This window comes from Chaetomium fimeti (genome assembly GCF_033439085.1).
Source record: "Chaetomium fimeti strain CBS 168.71 chromosome Unknown B0H64scaffold_7, whole genome shotgun sequence".
Classification (NCBI taxonomy): Eukaryota; Fungi; Ascomycota; class Sordariomycetes; order Sordariales; family Chaetomiaceae; genus Chaetomium; species Chaetomium fimeti.
This window is the reverse complement of record NW_026944335.1, coordinates 200,986-220,688: the sequence shown is the minus strand read 5'-3', so window position 1 is coordinate 220,688 and position 19,703 is coordinate 200,986. Positions and strand designations below refer to the sequence as shown.

The 19,703-nt window shown below is 57.1% G+C and overlaps 7 protein-coding genes and 4 non-coding genes across 11 annotated transcripts; 4 read left to right on the top strand and 7 right to left on the bottom strand.

Annotated features, from left to right (window-relative positions):
* Positions 1 to 254: 254 nt before the first annotated feature.
* Positions 255 to 1,731, top strand: B0H64DRAFT_376692 (uncharacterized protein; the record flags this gene model as incomplete). The annotated part of the gene is made up of 2 exons (XM_062802492.1): positions 255 to 712; positions 963 to 1,731. The coding sequence occupies 2 exons, from the start codon at positions 255 to 257 to the stop codon at positions 1,729 to 1,731; spliced, it is 1,227 nt and encodes a 408-aa protein (XP_062655620.1).
* Positions 1,732 to 2,510: 779 nt separating this feature from the next.
* Positions 2,511 to 2,610, bottom strand: B0H64DRAFT_t136. The gene has a single exon. It is a non-coding gene; the product is annotated as a tRNA-Arg (tRNA).
* Positions 2,611 to 2,987: 377 nt separating this feature from the next.
* Positions 2,988 to 4,740, bottom strand: B0H64DRAFT_405685 (uncharacterized protein). Its single transcript, XM_062804461.1, has one exon. The coding sequence runs from the start codon at positions 4,468 to 4,470 to the stop codon at positions 3,229 to 3,231; it is 1,242 nt and encodes a 413-aa protein (XP_062655619.1). The 5' UTR covers positions 4,471 to 4,740; the 3' UTR covers positions 2,988 to 3,228.
* A 41-nt stretch (positions 4,741 to 4,781) lies between these two features.
* On the bottom strand, positions 4,782 to 6,958 carry B0H64DRAFT_221741 (Alpha/Beta hydrolase protein). The gene is made up of 2 exons (XM_062799579.1): positions 5,791 to 6,958; positions 4,782 to 5,695 (listed from the first exon to the last, which is right to left on the bottom strand). The coding sequence occupies exons 1-2, from the start codon at positions 6,860 to 6,862 to the stop codon at positions 5,094 to 5,096; spliced, it is 1,674 nt and encodes a 557-aa protein (XP_062655618.1). The 5' UTR covers positions 6,863 to 6,958; the 3' UTR covers positions 4,782 to 5,093.
* Positions 6,959 to 7,776: 818 nt separating this feature from the next.
* On the bottom strand, positions 7,777 to 7,871 carry B0H64DRAFT_t135. Its single transcript has one exon. It is a non-coding gene; the product is annotated as a tRNA-Leu (tRNA).
* A 203-nt stretch (positions 7,872 to 8,074) lies between these two features.
* Positions 8,075 to 9,435, top strand: B0H64DRAFT_376689 (uncharacterized protein; the record flags this gene model as incomplete). Its single annotated transcript, XM_062802491.1, has 3 exons — positions 8,075 to 8,131; positions 8,204 to 8,267; positions 8,774 to 9,435. 3 exons carry the CDS (start codon positions 8,075 to 8,077, stop codon positions 9,433 to 9,435), a joined length of 783 nt encoding a protein of 260 aa, XP_062655617.1.
* Positions 9,436 to 10,198: 763 nt separating this feature from the next.
* B0H64DRAFT_434931 (uncharacterized protein) lies at positions 10,199 to 11,479 on the bottom strand. Its single transcript, XM_062806111.1, has 2 exons — positions 11,287 to 11,479; positions 10,199 to 11,159 (listed from the first exon to the last, which is right to left on the bottom strand). The coding sequence occupies exons 1-2, from the start codon at positions 11,347 to 11,349 to the stop codon at positions 10,527 to 10,529; spliced, it is 696 nt and encodes a 231-aa protein (XP_062655616.1). The 5' UTR covers positions 11,350 to 11,479; the 3' UTR covers positions 10,199 to 10,526.
* Positions 11,480 to 11,685: 206 nt separating this feature from the next.
* Positions 11,686 to 11,766, top strand: B0H64DRAFT_t144. Its single transcript has one exon. It is a non-coding gene; the product is annotated as a tRNA-Ser (tRNA).
* A 346-nt stretch (positions 11,767 to 12,112) lies between these two features.
* B0H64DRAFT_328410 (putative PUA RNA binding domain protein) lies at positions 12,113 to 13,703 on the bottom strand (the record flags this gene model as incomplete). The annotated part of the gene is made up of 4 exons (XM_062800829.1): positions 12,113 to 12,376; positions 12,446 to 12,924; positions 13,386 to 13,518; positions 13,590 to 13,703. The coding sequence occupies 4 exons, from the start codon at positions 13,701 to 13,703 to the stop codon at positions 12,113 to 12,115; spliced, it is 990 nt and encodes a 329-aa protein (XP_062655615.1).
* Positions 13,704 to 14,092: 389 nt separating this feature from the next.
* Positions 14,093 to 14,166, bottom strand: B0H64DRAFT_t134. Its single transcript has one exon. It is a non-coding gene; the product is annotated as a tRNA-Val (tRNA).
* Positions 14,167 to 17,771: 3,605 nt separating this feature from the next.
* On the top strand, positions 17,772 to 19,120 carry B0H64DRAFT_221550 (uncharacterized protein). The gene has a single exon (XM_062799578.1). The coding sequence runs from the start codon at positions 17,945 to 17,947 to the stop codon at positions 18,980 to 18,982; it is 1,038 nt and encodes a 345-aa protein (XP_062655614.1). The 5' UTR covers positions 17,772 to 17,944; the 3' UTR covers positions 18,983 to 19,120.
* The last annotated feature ends 583 nt before the right edge of the window (positions 19,121 to 19,703 follow it).

Here is a 19,703-nt window from a genome sequence, read left to right as displayed (position 1 = left end):
CCTTAGGTGAGGGGGGTGAAGTACATGCATACACGTTCATCACACATTCTTCTATAAGAGGGACGCTTGCGTCCGAGTCCTTTTGAGCGGCACATCCCAACAGTTAAGCCCCCTCTTAACTCTCGAGCATCGCAGTGACCACACCCACGCTTCATATTGGCTCAGTAGGTCCCTGTTCCCATTCCATCCCTCGTATCAACGGTGGCTATAATAGTAGTTGAGTACCAACATCACCTTCTTCTCTTCACATAGCAATGGCGTTCCACTTCGATCCGGCTCTGCAGTTTGACCTTGAGGTACCAATTAGAGTCGAACTCTTCGTCCCACTCCATCTACTCCATCGCTTTCATCCATCCATCGAGCCTGTCACAACCCCGGGCAACCACGAGGATCTCATGACCCCTCGAAATCCTCTGAAGGCACTCAAGCCCACCGCTTTGACCATCGCCAAAGTGGTCAGCAAACAGATTTTTGGCTCGACCGAAGCTGTTCGTGAAGATTTACGGCCCATTGGTTTCTGGGCAAAGGACGGGACGCTGGAAGCCATTTTCTTCTACCTCAACCACCGCCTCCGCATAGAGGACGTCGGCCTCAACCCGGAATACATACGCGTCGCCGCCCGGGAGGGGGGTGATGGAGAACTTGTCCTGGAACCGGCAGTGGTAATGGGGGAGCGTCGCGAGGAGAACAACCACCAGGCCGAAGGGAGATGGTATCCAGTTCCGGAATTAGCCTCACTTTAGGATAGTTCAGTTCCTCAATTATCTGATCCAAGAGTAAAGTAGCCAAGCTACTCGCCAATTCCACTTTCGAGACGTCCTCTAAATAATCCCGTGCAATCCTGGCAATATCTTTGTGTAAACGAAATAGGAAGAAACTAAGCGGGTAAGAGGTTAACCGTCTTCCATTGTCAGATAAACATCGAAAGTCCTGCTGAGTCAGCAATTCGAAACCCCAAAAAGGCAATTCCCGTCCCAGCTCAAGATGCACGTTTTCACCCTCTCAACAACCCACCACCCCCCCACCATGGAGACAAAACGCCCCAAAGACCAACCCATCGCCGCGATCCTGCTAGGACGCGCGCACGACACCGACGAAGCCACACGAATCTTCACCGAAAAAGTCCAACAGCGGCCACTCTTCCTCACCCCGTCCTCCCCACCCCCCTCCGACGCGCGCGCAGCACGGCGACGCGCCCAAGAAAAAAAGAAACAGCAGCGCAAGAAGGCGCTCAAGCCCAAACCGCTCTCGGCGACCCAGCGCCGCCGCCTCGGCCTCTACGACGTGCCGCGCGCCGCGCAGCGCTACGCGCTCTTCGAGCCCCTGCACCGCCTGTGGCTCGGGTACGTGCGCGAGATCCTCGGCGCCGAGGTCTACACCGGCGGGGAGGGGGCCGCGGCGAAGCTGGCGAGCGCGGATTTTCATGGTGCGGGGGTCGAGGTGGTGCGCAGTGGCTGTGTGAGTCGGGTGGGGATCGAGGGGATTGTGGTGAAGGACTCCAAGTTTGCGTTTGAGGTGGTGACGAGGAGGAATCAGGTCAAGTTGGTGCCCAAGGAGGGGACGGTGTTTCGGTTTGTGGTGCCGGTGCCGGATGTGGGGGGGGAGGAGGGCGAGGGACAGGCTGCGCAGACGTCGAGTATGGTGTTTGAGATCCACGGGGAGCAGTTCCAGTTCCGATCGGCCGATCGCGCGTCGAGGAAGTTTAGGTCACACTTTTCCAAGAAGCTGTGAGGGTCGGCGGAGAAGGCGGCTTCTTTTGGAGGGTGCCTTGATCCCGCCCGATTGAACAACCACCCACCACGTCCGGCGCCATCCAACAACACGAGATGACCGGGACATACACGAGCATACCGACTTTTATTCAGAGGTAGGTTTGCATTTCCATGCATCTCGTCTCTCGGTTGTATTCATGACAGGTCGTTAGGGTTGGCAGCGCGAGTGACGGTTGAAGAAAACACCAGCTTGAGCATTCATGTGGCCGAGGACTGGCTACAGCACTTCGACGCCCCCAATCTGGACACAGCCACAAGAACAAGCAGGGTTCTTCAACAGGCCGATCACCAGCGGTTTATTCTTGATGAATTATCCGTCTTGTTCCTGCGAGGGCGGCCGTGTCGGGGCCGGTAGGTCTGACGACGAAACAAATCACACTGGTGCGGAACGAACTCATCATAAGGACAGCGAGTTTCACAGTAAATGATGAATAAGCGGTCCCCCTACCAAACAGTAGCAGTCGATACTGCATTCTACCTCGAATCCTCGGGTTGCGAGCTGAAAATATGAATGTGGTGTTCTCAACGACAAAACGGACGATGCCCAAAGGTTGAGGGTGAACGATGCAAAACGAGTCACTCAGGGATCGAATCCGGCACCTCCTGGCTTTTAAAAACGGTCTAAACGTCTCAGGTGGGGGAGAGAGCCAGTCCAGCATGTGGCTCTGTGGTCAGGGGCAAAATGAAAGATGGATGATGAAGAAAAAGTAATTTTGTGGTCTTCCGACCACCTTCTCTCGATCCACCCAGGGGTCGAACCTGGAACCTCCTGATGTACCTACTTGATCTCCTGAGAGAGTCATCGTAGTCAGACGCTCTGCCATTGAGCCAGCGGACCTTCTTTACCGTGTTGAAAGGTCTCGGATAAGTTTTCGGTTATTATTTCGACGAAGCGGGGAAATGGGGCGGTCTTGAACGAATCAGGCGCTCTGTCTGGAGTCACACGAAGGGGGGCGAAATCTCTGTGCGGCGGAATCGGTCGGGGTACTTCGGACGCATGTGGAGGAGCTCGGATGGATTGGGCTGGCTTTGTCTGCTCTCCGGCGCTTGGCATGACTTATGGACATTTGAGCTTGAGCAACCTTGGATCTGTTGGCCAGAGAAGGACTCGTATTTCAGGGCACCCATCCGTCCTTTATCGAACCTCTTCGGACAATACAAGCGGCGAGGTTGAAAGCCGAGCTCGAGGAACCCACTCACACAGGTGGCTCAAAGGTTCGGAAGCACTGGAATTGGTCATGTTTGCCTGTCAAGCCGAGCTACCCGCCAAGGACTTGTAAAGGCATATCTAAAATTCTATCCCAATCGTATTTGTACAAGCCAGGCACACCAGTGCCAGCCCCTGAACCTGGAGACACCTCTATGAGCTCGCTGACCCACACGCTAAAATAAATAAAGCCAATACGCCGAGCATTGTAAAAACTATGCCTTGCAAACCGCCGGATAGAACCCCCTATCAATCGCGTGGAGGGAGGATGATGTTGTCGATCAGCCGGACGGGTGGCCCCTGGCCGTAGCCGAGATCTTCACCTTCCCGGCTGGCGTCGACGGGCAGCATCCGCACGGCACCACTGAGGATGCCTCCCGTCGCGCCGTCGATCACTTCCAGCTCCTCCATCGTGTTGACGTCGGCAAGAGAGAGGTAGTCAACCTCGAACCGCACCCTTTGCTCCGGTCCCAGCCCCATCTCTGCCCCCTGTACCTTCTTAATATACTCCTCCGCCTGGCCCAGGACCGCAGCGCGATTTCGAGCACCGTCATTGTATGCAGTCTCGGCCGCCTTAAGCCCCTCGTACAGCACCGTAGCCACGGCCCTCCTCCTCTCGCCCAGATAAACGTTCCTCGAGCTTAGCGCGAGCCCGTCCTCGGCGCGGGCGGTGGGGACCACAACAACCTCAGTGGGAAGCATGAAGTCCCTGACCATATTCTTGATCACCACGGTCTGCTGCGCATCCTTTTGCCCAAAATACGCTCGCTCCGGCTGCACGATGTTGAACAGCTTCATACAAACGGTAGCCACGCCGCGGAAGAAGGTCGGGCGCGACCTGCCCTCCAGCACGTCGCTCACGGGGGTGATGGTGACGAAGCTCCCCTTGCTCGCGACCTCCTGGCCGGGGAAGCCGGCGGGGTACATCTCGGGGGTGGTCGGGCGGAAGACGGCGCTGATGCGGCCCAGGTTGTGGCCGTCGTCGGCGAGCTCCCGGTCTAGCTTCACTAGCGCCTCGACGTCGGCCTCCCACGTCACCGGGTACGCGTCGAGGTCCTCGCTCACGCCGAACTGGGCCGGGTTGACGTAGACCGAGACGACGACGTGGTGGTTCTCGCGCGCGGCGGTGCGGATCAGGGAGAGGTGGCCCTCGTGCAGGGCGCCCATTGTTGGGACGAGCGCGACTGACCGCTGGTCGAGGAGGTGCTGACGGCGCCAGCGGCGGAAGGAGGAAACTTTCTGGAAGAGGCGAATCGAGGAGGCGCGGAGCTTGGAGCCGTCCCCCTGGGAGGGTGAGGCTGGAGAAGAACAACGGCTAGCCATTGTACGTGTAGATTGTAAGGTTAGGCGAACGGGCTGTTTCTGTGATTGGTAATGTTGTCTAGCGATAGAGACGGACAATAGCTGACTAGGGAGCTGAGCACGCGACCGAAGAGTGTTGAAGATGGAGGGGCGGGCAGCTTGCCGGAGGAGGGGTAGTGCTGGTTGCATCGGGGCGGCTGTGCGCGCCCGGGAAGGTGTCTACTTGTACCAGAAAATCAGAAAATCGAAGAGCTCGAACCGCATGGCCAGGGCTGGCAGGTGCGATCATGGAGCGGGTTTTTATTCGACGAGATGCATCCTGTGATGGTTTCTGCCGCGGAGTTTTGAGGACGATCCCGAGGGTCGCTTCCAATGCCTGCAGGGTTTCGGCGTTCACGTCAGCTGCAGCCAAGACATCAGGGCAGGGGTTAACAGCAGGGGTCTTCTGGCTCTCGAGGCATCTCTTTGCGGGACATCTCAGTTCAGCTCCATCCATGGAAGCAGTCAATTATGTCCTTGAATACTCTAAAATAAAATAAAAAGAAGAAAAACGGAAATAGGTCTAGACGTGTACCTATACAAGGCGAGAAGTCTATCAACCGGCCAATCCTCGTGAGAAAGCCCGTGTCTAACATCCCTCGTGTAATTAAACCCATTCTCTCAAAGAGAGAGAGCACAACCACCCACTCTCTCACCCATCCCATCACCACCTCACGCAACTCCTGCCGCCCCATTACCAGATCACCCCGTATATCCAGACCTAACCATCCCACCAACACCCACCGCCCCCTTCCCCAACACCACCCCCTCATCTACCTTGGTTGCCCAACGCCAACACCACCGCCCATATCCACCGTAAACGGCACCGTGCTCTCAAACCCCTCCACCCGCCCCAACAACACCTCAACCATCCGAAACGTCACCGCCGGCTGATCCATCCCAAGCACATGCCCGCCCATAGCCGCCTCAAACCAAGTCAGCCCCCTCTCGACATGACTCGACCCCACCACCCCCGCGCCCGCCGCAACACCACCACCACCACCACCATGCCGCGGCACGACCAACACCCCCCCAGGCCGCTCGCGAAACCCCATCTCACCACACCACGTCAGGTTCTGAATCGCCAGCAGCGACCCCTCGGGCAACAACAAAAAGTCTCTCGACCCATGGCCCAGAATCACATTCCCCGTGTGCTCGATCACGCGCGGCAGCACGGGCTGGCTGCCCGGGCCGGCGTTGAGGGACGTGTCGACGCCGCCGACGAAGACGGGGCTGGTGGCCATGTCCTGGCAGAAGGCCCAGGTGGTGTTGTTGCGGGGGGCGTTGATGGCGGCTTTGACGGCGGGGAGGTCGAAGTAGGGGGTTGGGAAGCTGGGTGGGAGCGTGAAGGTGCCGCCGGTGAAGCCGATGGGATCTGGATGAAGGGGGGGGGAGGGTGTTAGTGGGGGGTTGTTGGGTGAGGGATGAGGGGCGGGGGGGTTGTGAAAGGGGGAGTGGGGGGTAACTGACCGAATGGCACGGGGCAGCGCGAGGTGACGTCGGCGGGGTAGAGACACGGGTTGAGCTCTAGGGCGGCGAGGAATGTGGCGGCGTACAGGGCGCACTCCGGGCGTGCCATGCCAGTGGCGGGGTCCTCGCCCGGCAGGATGGAGGGTTGCGGGCCCTTGGGCGGGTAGACGAGGAACTCGTCGAGGTACGCCGTGTACCCGCACTGCTCGTCCATCGCCTTGATGGTGGCCCGGAACGTGTCGTTGAAGGGAAGAACCGCCTTCCACTTGTCGACGTACCGGGCAACAGGGATGTCTTCGGTCAGTGGGAACTTGGAGTACAAGCCGTCCCAGATGGCCATGCCCGAGACGTTGAAGTAGCCCGTGTCCTTGCGGTCGAGCATGGCGCTGGAAATGTATGGCGCGTACATGCCGCCATACGACGAGCCCGTGACGTGCACCTGGTACCCCTGGAGGGTGAAGGTGTCGACAAAGTTCTTCCAGAATCCGAGAAAGTCTTGGGCCACGTCCGCCTGGCTGGTGGCCATGGGGGTGCCCTGCGAGAATCCCGTCCCGACCGGCTGATCGATCCAGACGACATTGGTGAGGCGGTGCCAGCTCCATCGGTTTTGGATCGGCTGGTACGTCCCCGGCTGCCAGGAGATGGGACCGTTCACCTGGAGTAACTCGCCGATTGACGAGCACCCCGGGCCGCCGGTGAGATAAATCAAGATCTCCTTTTTCTCTTGGGCAACCGGGTTGGTGGACGGGAAGAACCAAAAGTAAAGCTGGCGGCTGGTGTCGTTGCCTGTGGGTAGCAGTCCGGCGTAGGACTCGCCCACGTCGAAGTCAACCATCGGGATGGCCGAGCCATTGACGGCGAAACCTGGCCAGGTCGGTAAGTTGACCCCACGCTGAATAAGATGGCTTAACTCACCGCTTGAGCGCTCATTAAGGAACGGCGATTGTATCTGGTCGCGAACCAGTTCACGGAGTGGATGACGTTGGTAACGTGAATTCAGCAACGGAGGCCGAACGTACCCCAAGGCAGGGACGGCCAGAACCGCAACCAATAATGAAAGTATCAAGTGCATCGTGTACGTATGACGGACCAAAGTTTAAGAGGGAGCGACCGAGGAAGGGAGGCCGATGTTCTCAGCAACCTGGGAATCCCAACCGTGCCCTTGAACCGAGACTCTGGTCGCCTCAACACACCGATATTCTCTCGACGGAAAGTTGACTCAACACTGGTACCCCGTCTGGACTCGAAACGTCTCGTCTGAATCTCATATGTTCAGATGTTCATAGTCGCGGGAGAGAAATGACCATTTGGTCGGGCCAGAGGCCTGAGGTTGGCCCGACGTGTCTTGAGCCGTCCCACTCGTCCCCTGTCGTATGTCTGCTATTGTGTCAAATGGGCAAACGCAGGACAATCGCAAAGCAAACTGGACGGCCCGAGAATACGAATAGACAGGCAACGATGGACAACCAGGGCCATGATGGCCCCTTTGAGAATGTAGGATTCCTACCCGCCATTCAGCCGCAGTCTCGAGCGGGAGCCTGGGATCCCTCGTTTGAGACACGAGAAGCAGGTGCCGCCATTTGAGTGGTCTCTTTGAAGCTGTGCTTATTTTGACGCGGCCAGCAAAGGTCAGGGGTTCGAATCCCAAATTTATATTACGAGGAAAGGAAACCATACAGGGCTTCTTTCACTGACCACTCTCGACTCCAAATGAATAACGGGCCATGCCGCCCCCCCCACACCCGCCTGCAAAGAGATCGGTACACATTGTCACCGTCTTCTCTACGGAATACACGTGTATAACTCGGGCTCGTCATAATCCGAAACATTGACGCGTGGATGTGTGCCGCAAGTTAGAGAGGTATGTACATACTTCGCACGTACCACCATTTTGAAGTCTCTGAGGAGAGAATAAACATGACAAGAAAAATAGAACCTCCACACACTTTTTGAAGCGAGTGTTGAGGAAATAGAAGCAAAAGTTTATGACAAGAGTGGGATTCGAACCCACGCCCTTTCGGACTGCCAAGTTTCTGTTGGAAACCTGAAGACAGCGCCTTAGACCGCTCGGCCATCTTGCCCTGGCTGTTTGTTGAAGTTGGTGGTTGGTAATTGCAACTAGGTGAGGCAATTCCGTGCTGCCACTGTGGTTGCGCCTTTTGCCGTTTGCTCCCAGTTGTTGGTCGAGCAAGGACTTGCTTGGCATTTTCCCACTCAGGTTTGCACCCATTTTCCAACCGGTCGCTTCTGGCTCAGTTTCCAATATTCCAGCCAAGGTGTCAGAATGGCTGACGGCTTCCTCGAGGCCGCCATTGCTCGTCGCGCCCTCGTCTCTCTCTTGGTCCCTCTTTTTTTTTCTTTCTTTTTTTCTTTTTTCACTTCGGTCTTTACTCTTGACTGATACCTAATCCAGACCAGAACGCAACATCGCAAATGGGTAAAAGATGAGTCGGCATTGAGCATCCCCGCTGGGATAAGTATGTACATGCAAGGACCGCTAAACTACCTAACTCTCTACAATGTCAAAATCTATGTTAATGATCGATGTCCCGACCCTCGGAGCCTGGATACCCGAACCACGTTGCCGAGCGGAATCCTCGTCCTGAGGCTTCACGAGTCTCCATCTCCTATATTTTCCTCAACCCACCGAGCCCTGACCCAACCGAACTCCCAGCCCATGTCCCATGCAATGAACCAAACCGCGACGAGCCCATTCCCTTAGTAGTGACAATGCTCTCCTTCCCATGCTCCCAACCGCGATACCCGCCCCCAACACAACCCAACCAAGGAGGGTACGCCCCCCCTCAACCAAAAGCCGATGACAACCCCGGGCTCCAAGCCCCGCGCTTAGACGACGGCGACCGCCCTCCTCCCGAACCAAACAGCGCGCGCACGCTCCGGCCGCGGCGCTGAGCCTCGTCCCCAGCTTGGGTAGTTGGACTGTGGTGGTGAGCTTCCGACCCAGACTGACTCGGCCGTCCAGCCGACACCGCCGCATCATCTCCTCCTCCTCCTGCCCCGTCCGCTCCACCGTCACCACTCGCCTTACAGGCCCGGCAGCACCACTCCGAAGGAGAAAGCGGAGGAGTATCCGGCGGCGTGGGGAGGCACGGCCCGCGATCGTCGTGGAGCGAAGGCGGCGAACGAGACTCGGGAGTGAGCGGTGGTGTGGGAAGGTACTGCCCGTGGCCGGGGAAGGACGGTGGCCGGTGGGGGTTGGGGGGCGTGACGGGGTCCGCGGGGCGCGCGGGACTTGTGGGTGCCTTCATGCCGCTGGGGAGGGAAGGGTCCGAGCTGTCGGCCGTGAAGTGGGAGATGCCGAGCCGCGCGGCGCGCATGGCGCGGTTGCTGCGGAAGGACCAGCGCGAGCTGCGGATGCTTCCGCGTTGCGTCTTCGTCGATACTGGAGATGATAGCGTGCGCGTTCCCTTGGGTTTTGGTTGGTCCGGCTGGGGGTCGGAAGTCGACGTTTTGAGCGATGACGAGGTTTTGGGGGACGAGGTGTTCATAGACGATCTTCGGAGAGAAGAGCTCTTGAGGGAGGAGCCGCTGGGGGGCGAGTCCTTGGGGGAAGGGGTCTTGGGGGAGGAACCCCTGAGGGACGAACCCTTAGGGGACGAGCTTTTGAGAGAGGAGCTCTTTTGAGAAGTGCCTTTAATGGACAAGCTCTTCAAGGACCATCCTTTGGGGGACGACCGTGTTCGGTATTGCTGCGATATCCCCGACGGCGGAATCGGTAAGGTAAGGTCAAAGGTGGCGTAGTTTGGCGCATGGTGTCCGCGGAGGTTATCTTGAAGGCGAAACGGTGGATAGTAGTATGACGGTTGGTTTGGCCCAATCTGTACGACTGGAATCGTCTGGTCGTTTGTCAACCCGGTCGCCTGTCGAAGAGGAGGTCCAAGTGGAGCGGAACTTGGGTCGTCCTCAATAAGACGTTGGTGCTGTCGGTGAAGAAGGCGATTGCGGGCTCTGCGAAGCCGTTCGCGCCATTTGCGTCCGACCATGGTCGAGGGATGGGATCAGTAGAACGCAGACGATAGCAGCGTCGAGAGCAGGTGTCGAGTGAGATGCCAACTGTTGCGATGCCCAACGAACGTAGTATTGGCCCGCGGTAAAACAAGAAATATTATTATTATGAAGCAAATACAAAACTGGCGGTTCAAAACGACTTGGAAGCCCCGTGGTGCGGACGGGGTGGTACGGACGGGGTGAAGAACTTGACAACGCCACCAAGGGGGGGATTAGGGAATGTTGCATATACTTGCAGGCTGTTCTTGCCCTTTTGCTTCGCTTCTTAACATGCTCGCTCCTTCCTAGTGCAGTATCATGTGCTCCGGGGCGGTCTAGTCTTACTGCATCCACCACCTAGTATGGCACCACTCAAAGTTCCCCAGACGGGAAAGAGGGAGAGCGACGAGGTGGTGACAAAAAGGTTGGCCTTATCTTCTATGTGTCTTCAGGGCAAAAACCAGAAACGCACGCTTCATCAGCTACAATTGCTCTGGGGACACTGGCCTAAACCATAGTATCGCTTCCCATTTGGTCGTAGATACAGTCTCTTAAAGAAAGCAGCAAGTAATGCAAAGTTTTGAGCAAGACCCAGAGAGGAGAAGATGTCTCTCGCACGAAATAATATAAGCTCCGCAACACCCGAACCGTCACCAGCAACGCAATCTCAGATCCGATCAAATGTACCCGCATCCATCCATCCTCAACCAACCACTACCACTCGTCCCCTAAACCTCGATAAGCACTGCCTGCCCGTAGACGGGAGCGACCCCATCACCCCAGATACCCACCACGGAGAGGAGGAACCCCAGCCCGGAGAGCGCGCTCTGCACAATCTGCTTCTTGAGGAAGACCTCGACATCCGCGCGGACCTGCTCGCCGTTCACATCGGCGGCCTCCTCAGCCTCCAGCTCCTCGCTGGCCTCGCTGTGGGCGTCCGACCCGGCGGTGCCGAGCAGCTCGTAGCTGGCCTCCATGCGCGCGCGGGCGGCCGCGCGCTGCTCCCTCTCCCGCCTCTGCCTCTCCCTCTGCCGGTCCCGGGCCGCGGCCGCGGGCGTGGCGGCAGCGGACGACGCCGGGCGGGCCGGGCCGAGCGCGAGCAGGTAGGGCGCGAGCAGCTCGGTGCCGGCAAAGTGCGAGCCGAGCACGAGGGTCGACACGTAGAGCAGGTAGGGGTGGCGGAGTGGGCGGGGGGAGAGGCAGTAGGCGAGCATGAAGGCGGAGGAGGATACGGCGGCGAGCGAGCGGGCGTGGCGCGCCGCTGTGGTGGTCAGGATGTCGAAGGCCCGTGCCGCCGTGCCGGCTGAGGGGAGGGTCAGGAGGGCGGGGATCGTGAGTGAGGTGAGTGTGTAGGAGAGGCCCTGGAAAAAGCAAGAGTTAGTATCACAGTGTATTGTGCCCAGATAAACGGAGGATGCAGCCGCCCGGCTGCCCGCATCATCCATCCATGCCGCGCGGGGAAAAGAGGACGCAGAGGGGGCAACTCACTGTCAGGACACCGAGCGACACGGTGCCGACAAACTTGAGCATCGAAACGCTCCTCGCAGCCATGATTGCAATGGTCTGGCGTCCGGCCGATGCAGGCGTTGAGTTGGCGATAAAATGCAGACTGTCAATATGTTGTTGATGTCAGGTTCAAAGAGTAACACATGGCTGGCATCAATCGTGGGGAGGAGGGGCGGGTTCGAGGGCGGATGGTCTTGGCATGTTCGGGAGCCCAGCGTGCCCAGCTTGGGCGCTAAAGCCTGGGCCCATCACTCTGCGTCATCATCGTGCAGGGGTACAAGCACTCGCTGGCAGTCTATCAAACCCTAACCCCGAATATTTGTTGACTCCGAGACTCCTTCTCAGGGGAAGTTTGTGCGCAACAAAACATCCCTGTCGAACGGCAACGTGCCAGAGTGGTTAATGGGTACGCCTCGAAAGCGTATGGCTTCGGCCGCAGCGGTTCGAATCCGCTCGTTGTCGATTCCTTTTGCCCGTCTTGATTTTTGGTTGTTTCCTGCTTGAAGAACACATGTTCGCAGCCGCGAGGGGTCTCCCGTCCCGGGAAAAGTCCTCCTATGGCTTGTCTACCAACGGAGGTCTTGGGGAGACCGAGACCGCCAGAGTAGTAGTACCGGAAGGTTAAACCACGCGACCTGCGGCGAGAAGTGATGGCGCTAGACAGGATATAGTGAATGTTTCCAAGTACCACCACGGCACAACCTCCCATCAGGTATGCCAAACTGTCAGACAAGGCAACCGGCCAGGACAACGAAATACATATGCTACTGGCTCACTCGCTTTAGATAGACACACCCACCCTCATGCCCTACTCGACACTCAACCCCCATAGCCCATCCCCCAGGTAATGCGCCTCCTCCATAACCGGCCCCTTCCCCTTCTCCTTGATATCCTTAGTCCCCATCACTAAGATCCCCACCGCAGCAGCCTCTTCCTTGCCCTCAGCCATAATCACAACCGGCTCCCCCTTTTCCAACTCTCTACTCCAATGCCCATCCTCATCAGGCCCCTCATTAGGCACCTTCACGCCCTCCTCCCCTTCCTCCTCATCCCCATCTCCATCCCCCCCCTCCTTCGCAGCCTTCTCCTCCCCCTTCCCATCCCCGCCCGCAGCAGCAGTCGCCAACGCATCCCGATCAACCGGAATGGGCAGCCGCCCCCCCTTGCTCGTCAGACCGGGCGCCATCAGCGTAGCGCCAGACAAGACAAAGCGGATGGCGCCGCGGTCGATGCGGACGGTGGGGAAGCACTGGGGGAAGCGGTGGACGAGGCGCAGGTGGGGCAGCAGCACGCGGTTGGCGTTGTTGTCCTGCTGGTAGACGATCGGGTGGCCGTCGATGACGAAGAGCGCCGCGCGGTCCGGCAGCTTGATCTGCTCGAGCGAGTGCTTCTTGGGCAGCACCTCGTCGATGTGCGGCGTCAGCAGCGGGTAGGTCGTCAGGATGGATTGTCGGATCGAGCGCTGGATGGAGGACTTGAGTTTTTGTTTGGGGGAGCCGTGGAGGCTTTGTTGGCCCAAGGAGAGATGGGACGGGTTAGTTGGTTGCTTGAGTGGTGGGGGGGGTTTGTTCGCGTGGGCCACATGAAGGAGGGTTTTTGGGGGCGGGGAGAGGGAACTGACTCTTTTTTGAACATGGTTGATATGGGGAGGGCGACGCGCCGCTCCTGCGATATATTTAAGTTAGTTGAGAGTGCTGGGTTGGGGATGCTCGCGGTAGGTCGAGCTTTGGACAGTCGCGAAACAGTGCTTGCTTGCCCCGCGATCGTTGGCTCAATGCAGCAATGGAGGGGAAGAACGAAGCGTGGTGGGGTGACCGCCAAGCATTTGGCGGGGTTCTTTACACTTAAGCAGTCATCACAGCGGGACGGGCAGGGACCATGATCGACTCCTCGACCAAAAGCCAAACGTCTACTATGTAATTGCAGTAATGATGAAGCAAGATGGGAGATATTGCCCATAACCAAGTAATTTCAATATCGAAAGAAACCTAAGGTACGATATTGTTTAGTTACAACAGAGCAGGATTCCCTCTTGTGCACCCGGAACCCCGCTCCTTGCGAACCCCGTCTCGTTATTCAACCGTGATACACGTGCGAAACAGTCCCGTCTTCCTTGACCTGGACATTGAGTCTATCGGGTTGATAATCTTTAGTCACCATCATGCCTGGCTCGATAACTCGCGTCTGTTGGGGAAGTTCGGTCTTGCAAAAGGTCTGTGGTGAGACACGTTGTTAGCGATAAACGCACAACTGGGATACAAGCAAGAAGAAAAGCCACCACTTACCGTTTCCGTAGACGGTCCCTCTGTCAACGTCTTTCCTGCCAGCTTGGACAGCCACACCTGCGCCTCGTCGGCGCTCACGTTATCGGCTGTGACTCCAGGAACGACGAGAGGCATGTTGCTCGAGTGTTGTTGGGTTCGAGTGGTTGTGATGTTAAAAGTACGGTACGATGTGCTTGTGAAGACTTTGCTGATTCTATGCATAGTACCGAAAGGACTGTTGCCGGGCTTCGGATCGCGGGGTTGTTTAAATAGGTGCCCGATGGTGTTGTCGGAGCAAGTGTTGATGACGTAGCATGTCGGCTCAGCCACACGCCGATGCCGAGCGTTCTTGTTCAATTATACTGTTGCAGGTCTGCAACATGCAATAACAAGGTTCGTTTTGCCCCAACTCAAACTCACCGACTCCTTGGATATATTCTGTACCTTGCTCGACATTACTTGCTCTTCAAACCTGCAAAAATATGGTCTCCACCGCAAAAGGTAGGACTGCAAAAGTAAAGTCATGATTTCATCCAGGCTCGAACTGGAGACCTTCAGTGTGTTAGACTGACGTGATAACCAACTACACCATGAAACCATTGGTCAATTGATAACTGCCATAAATTAATTTAGCCTTATCAACTAGTGATCGGTTGCTGGGCTCACCAATGGGATGCTCATTTGTATTAGTTCCAAGTCCTGTCGAAACCCATCCGTGCCGCAAGCTATCCATACATGCCATATCATTTTAAAATTGAATATCATAAAAAGAAGTTGCATATAGCTTGCCCCGACATACATCCCATGCTAGTCACATACCTAGTGCGGCACTGGACATCTAGTGTGTAAAATGACTGATGATGAGTCTCTTCTACTTTCGGTAATTCTACGGTTGTTTTTAATATAAAAGGCACAAACAATCTTTGATCAAAATAGCTAACACTAGTAGTGTGCTTAGTACATAGCGTATAATTATTAGTGCTCAAACCATCCATGATTTGCACATCCGATGGGAAATTGTGTGCTGTCACATCTCAGTTAATGCTAGGGGGGCTGAGAGTTGGGATGCTCCGGTGCTTTTCCCAATGATGGTCCCTACACCATTCAAGCCTCCAAAGCAAATGTGAGCAGGCTTATTAGTGCTTAGATGCCTGGCTCTCCCGACCTGTTGCGGGGCTCCCAGCAGGTGATAGGAGAGGGGGAGAGGGCACTCATAATTGCTCGGCATGCTGCATAAAGCAAGAACAGGTAATTTGTCGTTTGACTGACCCCTCCATGCAAACGACTCGTTGAGCTCCATGGGCACTGGTAGCGACGGGCGTGAAAGAGATGGAATACGGAAAGCCCCGGGATTCACACCATTTTATTCACATTCATGGAGACGGTGACCAGTCTCCCACAATATAAATTTGCCTACATTGATCCCATAACCAGCCTCGGCGACACTGTTTGCTTCCCCTCCGCTTCCACTTTCGAGTTTCGACCACTTCTCGACTTGTTCAACCATCATACCGTACAGTAGCAAACTGATTGCTGTTAAATCTACCGCAGATTGCCTCCGAAGAGGTACGATACGGTCAATACAATGGCCGGGAAACACCATAACCCGATCATCAAGCACCACTGGTGAGTGGTTTTCCAGGCTTGCAATTGTAGAGCATCACTGACATGGCGTTGTGGCCAGCCCCCAGTGCAGATGCGTCTGGGGGATCCGTTGCTTCCAACGTGGTCACTTTGTATATTGCAAACTCCACACTACATATTATCCGCGCCTTGCTGCTTGGTACGAACCTCTTCCCCCGTCTCCCCACAGATTTCCGCACTAGCTAACAGCCTGCTTCCTCTGTCTAGTCTAAAATGCGAGAACGCTGCTCGCCGAGAGGAAAGAAACGCGCGCAATGAGCGTGAGACAAAACGGAAACTCGAAGCAGAGGGAGGAAGAAGTCAGGAGACCAGAACGCCCAGAACTGACGCAACACCCGAGGCGAGTAAGTCGCCGGCGAAGCAGCCAGCGACAAAAAGTTTGGCTGCCAAGATCGGCCTCGGCAAGGGGAGCACCAGACAACAAACGGTCCCCGACTAACTAGAGCGTCCACTACTACAACGAGTCAACGACGGCGCCAGAGGTTCCCTTACAGGACTGACCCCCGCCACAGGTTTGTGTACTTGGTGGCGCTGGCGTCTCGCGGCCAAAGAAGGTGCCTCCAGGCAACGACAGAAGGCAACGACGGCAAAGGACAACGGAGGACGACGGCAGACGACAACCACGGGATGCGACGGCGATAGCTAATCTGTTTCGCGGGGGCGTTGACATAACCTCCGGGGGAGGGCGCTTTCCTTTGTTTTTGTTTTAGGCCCTGCAGAGATGTGTAAAGTCTGTCCATCTCTCTGTTTGTTGAGGTATCTGGTAATGTTTGAGGAGGATGTGCGGGAGAGTCAGGGGATTGGCACTTCACTTGCGGGGAGACGACTACGTCGTTGGCGGGGGTGGTCGTTGGGTCGGGAAGGCACAATCTGTCTGGAGTCTATCTCTCTTCTACTGAGATGTTGTTTTGCTTGCTGGCAGACGGGACGACGGCCAAGGACACCGGTTGGTTGAGTTTCAGGTGTTCCATGGTCGTTGTCATGGCCGGTGTTGTGTAACACAGGGGTTGGTTGACCAGAGAGCTCTAACCTATTAAAATACTCGAGTTTTTGGGGATGTTGCTACCCAAGCCGTGCCACAGAGGGTCCAGCCCGAGTCCCAGGTTGTTTGCCCGCCGGCGGCCTGCAGTCCTGCGACCTGAGATGTTTATCCCCTGCAAGCCTCTGACGGAGCCCGTTTGCTACGAACCTGGGAGTTTTCCGTATTCATGGAGCGCTGTTACTAACAGCCACACACAAATCTTCCCAACACCGCGATGCGGTCGTACAGCAAGCACTGCACGTGGCTCAGAAGGAGAGGGAATGTTGAAGGATGCCGCCCCTCAGATGAGAACCAACCGTTTGCAAGTTGAGAACTCCAAGTTGCCAACACATGTTCCTTGGGGGAGCCGTCGCTGCCGTGGGCTGCGGGCCGCACAGTGTGCTGCACTTCGCAAACAGTGGCAAAGACAACATCTCAACAAGCGGTGAACCATCATCAGGCTTTGGTAACGTCTGACCTGGTTGTAGAAGAGTTGATCAAGTTGCCGAGATAGCTTCCGTTATGTTTGAGAAACCTCGCCCTCCTTTTGGGGTTCTCTTCCTCTCTGCACCATCGAAGTTGTGGCCCGTTCCTCTTCGAAATGCCGGGTCGCTGGCCGGGTCGGCTGGCGTTTGCTGCCTTGGGGCCCAATACGGGAATAGATTCATGCTAGGCTGGATTTGGCTGTATGTACGACTTCGGACGTCCTGTACATACGGTCGTTACCAAGTATGGACGTTGGTACTGTGTAAGATTTCTGACATCAACCTGCAGCATGCCCGAGGTGTTATTTGTCGGTTTTGAATCCATACGACCGCGCCACCAAACATGATTTAATCATGAACCGCCTGTTCATCAGTCGTGAGACGAGCGCCTGTCCTGTAAGGTTCTTCCTCTGGCGATCCATGGAATACCGTTACGCCTTGACGGAACGAGTGCCGACGCCACAGCCCGGGACTGGCCTGTTGAATTCTGCATCGCAATGCAGCCCCCACTCGGAGGGCAGAGTCCTGCCAAGCTTGTCACATCAGTGCGCTTCAATTGGCTCACAGTTGCTGACAGTGGAGACTCAGCCAGTTTGCCAAGGGAGCTAGCTGCTTTCGGCAGACCCCTGTTTGGACCCTGGAGTCTGACTTTCTCAGATGAGGTTCCATCGTCGAGCGCAGCCTCACACACCATTTGTGCCCAGCCCGCTTCCCGTTGTGCTTGTTCCATCGAGTGGGTGTGGCCCCCGCTCCTACGGGCCAGGGGCTGGGCTGAGTGCTGGGCATTGCCCGGGGAAAAAAAGGAGGCCTTGGTAATTAAAGTTGGGCCTCTCTTCCAGTTCTTCTCCGTTTGCATTCCTGTGAAGACGACACATATCGACGCGGTTCGCGCTGGATCTTGCTGATCCATTTGCACTGTGATTTGCGGGACTGAGCCAGGTTCATCCGATAGGTACCGGCCCTGCGTTGAAGAAAAATCCACAGAGCACCACCGCGAACCGAACACAGGAAGCAGCCCTACCTGCAACGAGAGAGCCCGAAAACTGCAGCTCGACAAGGACAGCATTTCGGAGAGACGGGAGTACAAGGAACAGCCAGCCATCGCAGCCTGTTGACGAAATAAAATCAACAAATTGGGCAAGTCGCCCTGCAGATAGTTGCGCCCCGAACAGAACAGACCAGTCGCGCTACAAACCGAGGCGACGATCCGGGAACACGACTCCAAAATGCGCGACACTATCCTTGCCTCGCTCTTCCTGGCCTCGGCCACCCTCACATCCGCCAGCCGCCCCGAGTGCCTCCACACCCGCAGCCAGGAACTCTCCATCGCCGCGTCGTGCGGTCACGAGGGCTCGCTCAACTACTGCTTTTCGCACCTTCCGGCCACCACCCAGCCAGAAGACCTTTCTTCCGAGCTCGAGCGCTGCTTCGTCTCCGCGGGCTGCACGTCCGCCGAGTCCGAGATCGAAACCCTTCGCGTCCTCGAGCAATGCAATAACCCCGAAGCCGATCTCCGCCGCGGCCGGCGCCAGTTCGCCTCGGAGAACAGCAACGGCAACTCCCCGCTCGCGGACGACGCGAAAGAGCCCCTCGGCGCCCACGACCCGCTCGCGGCACGCGTGACGGCGGCCATGAACCTCCCGCGCCACACCGGCCTCGCGGACATCGTCGCCCGGCAAGACCCAGCCACCTCGACCAACGACACGCCGAGCTCGCCGTCGCCCTGCTTCACCGAGACGAGCAGCGACTTCACCACCTGCCCCACACAAACCACGGGCCCCGAGTCCGGCAAGAAGCTCCCCTGCTTCCCGACGGTCATGATGCAGCCCAAGTGCCGGGACGGGCTGATCTGCCAGTCGGACGCGCAGGGCAACCCGTCGTGCATGTACAAGCGCTCCGGGCTGGGGATCGACGGCATCATCATCGCGGCCATCTTCGCGGGCGCCATCCTGGTCGGCATCTGCTCCGTCTGCTTCCTGTGCTGCCGCGAGCGCCGCGAGCACCGCCGCACCGAGCGCGCCGCCGAGGCCGCCCGCATCGCCAAGGAGGCCAAGACCCAGGCCACCGTCGCCGCCAAGCGCGCCGGCACCTCCGTCACCGGCGGCGTCTCGGGCCCCGCCGTCGAGGGCCAGCCGCTGATGCACCAGGGTGGCGGCGGCCCCTCGTCCCCCGGCCCGCAGCAGCAGCATTTCCCCCAGCAGGGCGGGTATTCCGCCGGGAACCCCTTTACCGATGCCGGCAATGACGGGCACCCCATGCGGTGAGCGGAACGGGATAGCGTTGAGGCGTGAGCGTGGGTTTGGTTGGGGGGCCGAGGGCGTAGAGGTTGGCTCGTAGATCGGGCGGTTTGCAATCTCTAGGCTGGGCGGGCGGTGTGTGCTTCTCTTCTCGTCGTCGGGGAGGGTTCAGAGAGGAGGAGCGGGGGGGGGGATAAACGTACAAGCCGCCCTGGGGAAAATTGGTGTGTTGATAACTTGTTTGGTAATCCATAGTTGCTCGGGCAAGCGGCGTTGTTTAGAGGGCAATAATCTCTCGCCCTATTATTTGGGTTTGGGCCATTGCATTAGCATCTCTCGAGTTTGCCTCCATGTGACTGACAGTCTGGCTTGTGAAAATCGGGCACAGTCACAGTTATAACGCGAAGTGGGTTGAGTTGGCTTTGATCATCCCGAGGCAGCATTGCTGCACTCAACGAACCGCTCTCTTTCGCTGGATCAAACGCTGGATCAAACGCTACTACTGTACAACACACTTCACCTTCGCTGGAAATCCCTACTAGCTACTTCGCGAAGGATATGCCATAACTATGGCATCCGCAATTTGAGCTCGTTGTACCCCCACGGATGGCCCATTGCAGGATGCCCGACTTTACGGCGCCAGTCTACCGTAACGGCCTGGTCGCGGTCTCCACCCAGCTCGGCCAGGCTTGGGCACGAACCGAACAAAAGGCTGTGGCGAGCCTTCCCGATCACTAGACAACGACCG

Bases quoted from the DNA above. Each gene is read 5' to 3' on its own strand.
- B0H64DRAFT_405685 (XM_062804461.1), bottom strand. From the start codon at position 4,470: ATGCAACCAGCACTACCCCTCCTCCGGCAAGCTGCCCGCCCCTCCATC.
- B0H64DRAFT_221741 (XM_062799579.1), bottom strand. From the start codon at position 6,862: ATGCACTTGATACTTTCATTATTGGTTGCGGTTCTGGCCGTCCCTGCC. The intron at 5,696-5,790 runs GTCAGTTACCCC...CCCTTCATCCAG, and splicing joins GCGCTGCCCCGTGCCATTCG to ATCCCATCGGCTTCACCGGC.
- B0H64DRAFT_434931 (XM_062806111.1), bottom strand. From the start codon at position 11,349: ATGGCTGCGAGGAGCGTTTCGATGCTCAAGTTTGTCGGCACCGTGTCG. The intron at 11,160-11,286 runs GTGAGTTGCCCC...TGCTTTTTCCAG, and splicing joins TGTCGCTCGGTGTCCTGACA to GGCCTCTCCTACACACTCAC.
- B0H64DRAFT_221550 (XM_062799578.1), top strand. From the start codon at position 17,945: ATGCGCGACACTATCCTTGCCTCGCTCTTCCTGGCCTCGGCCACCCTC.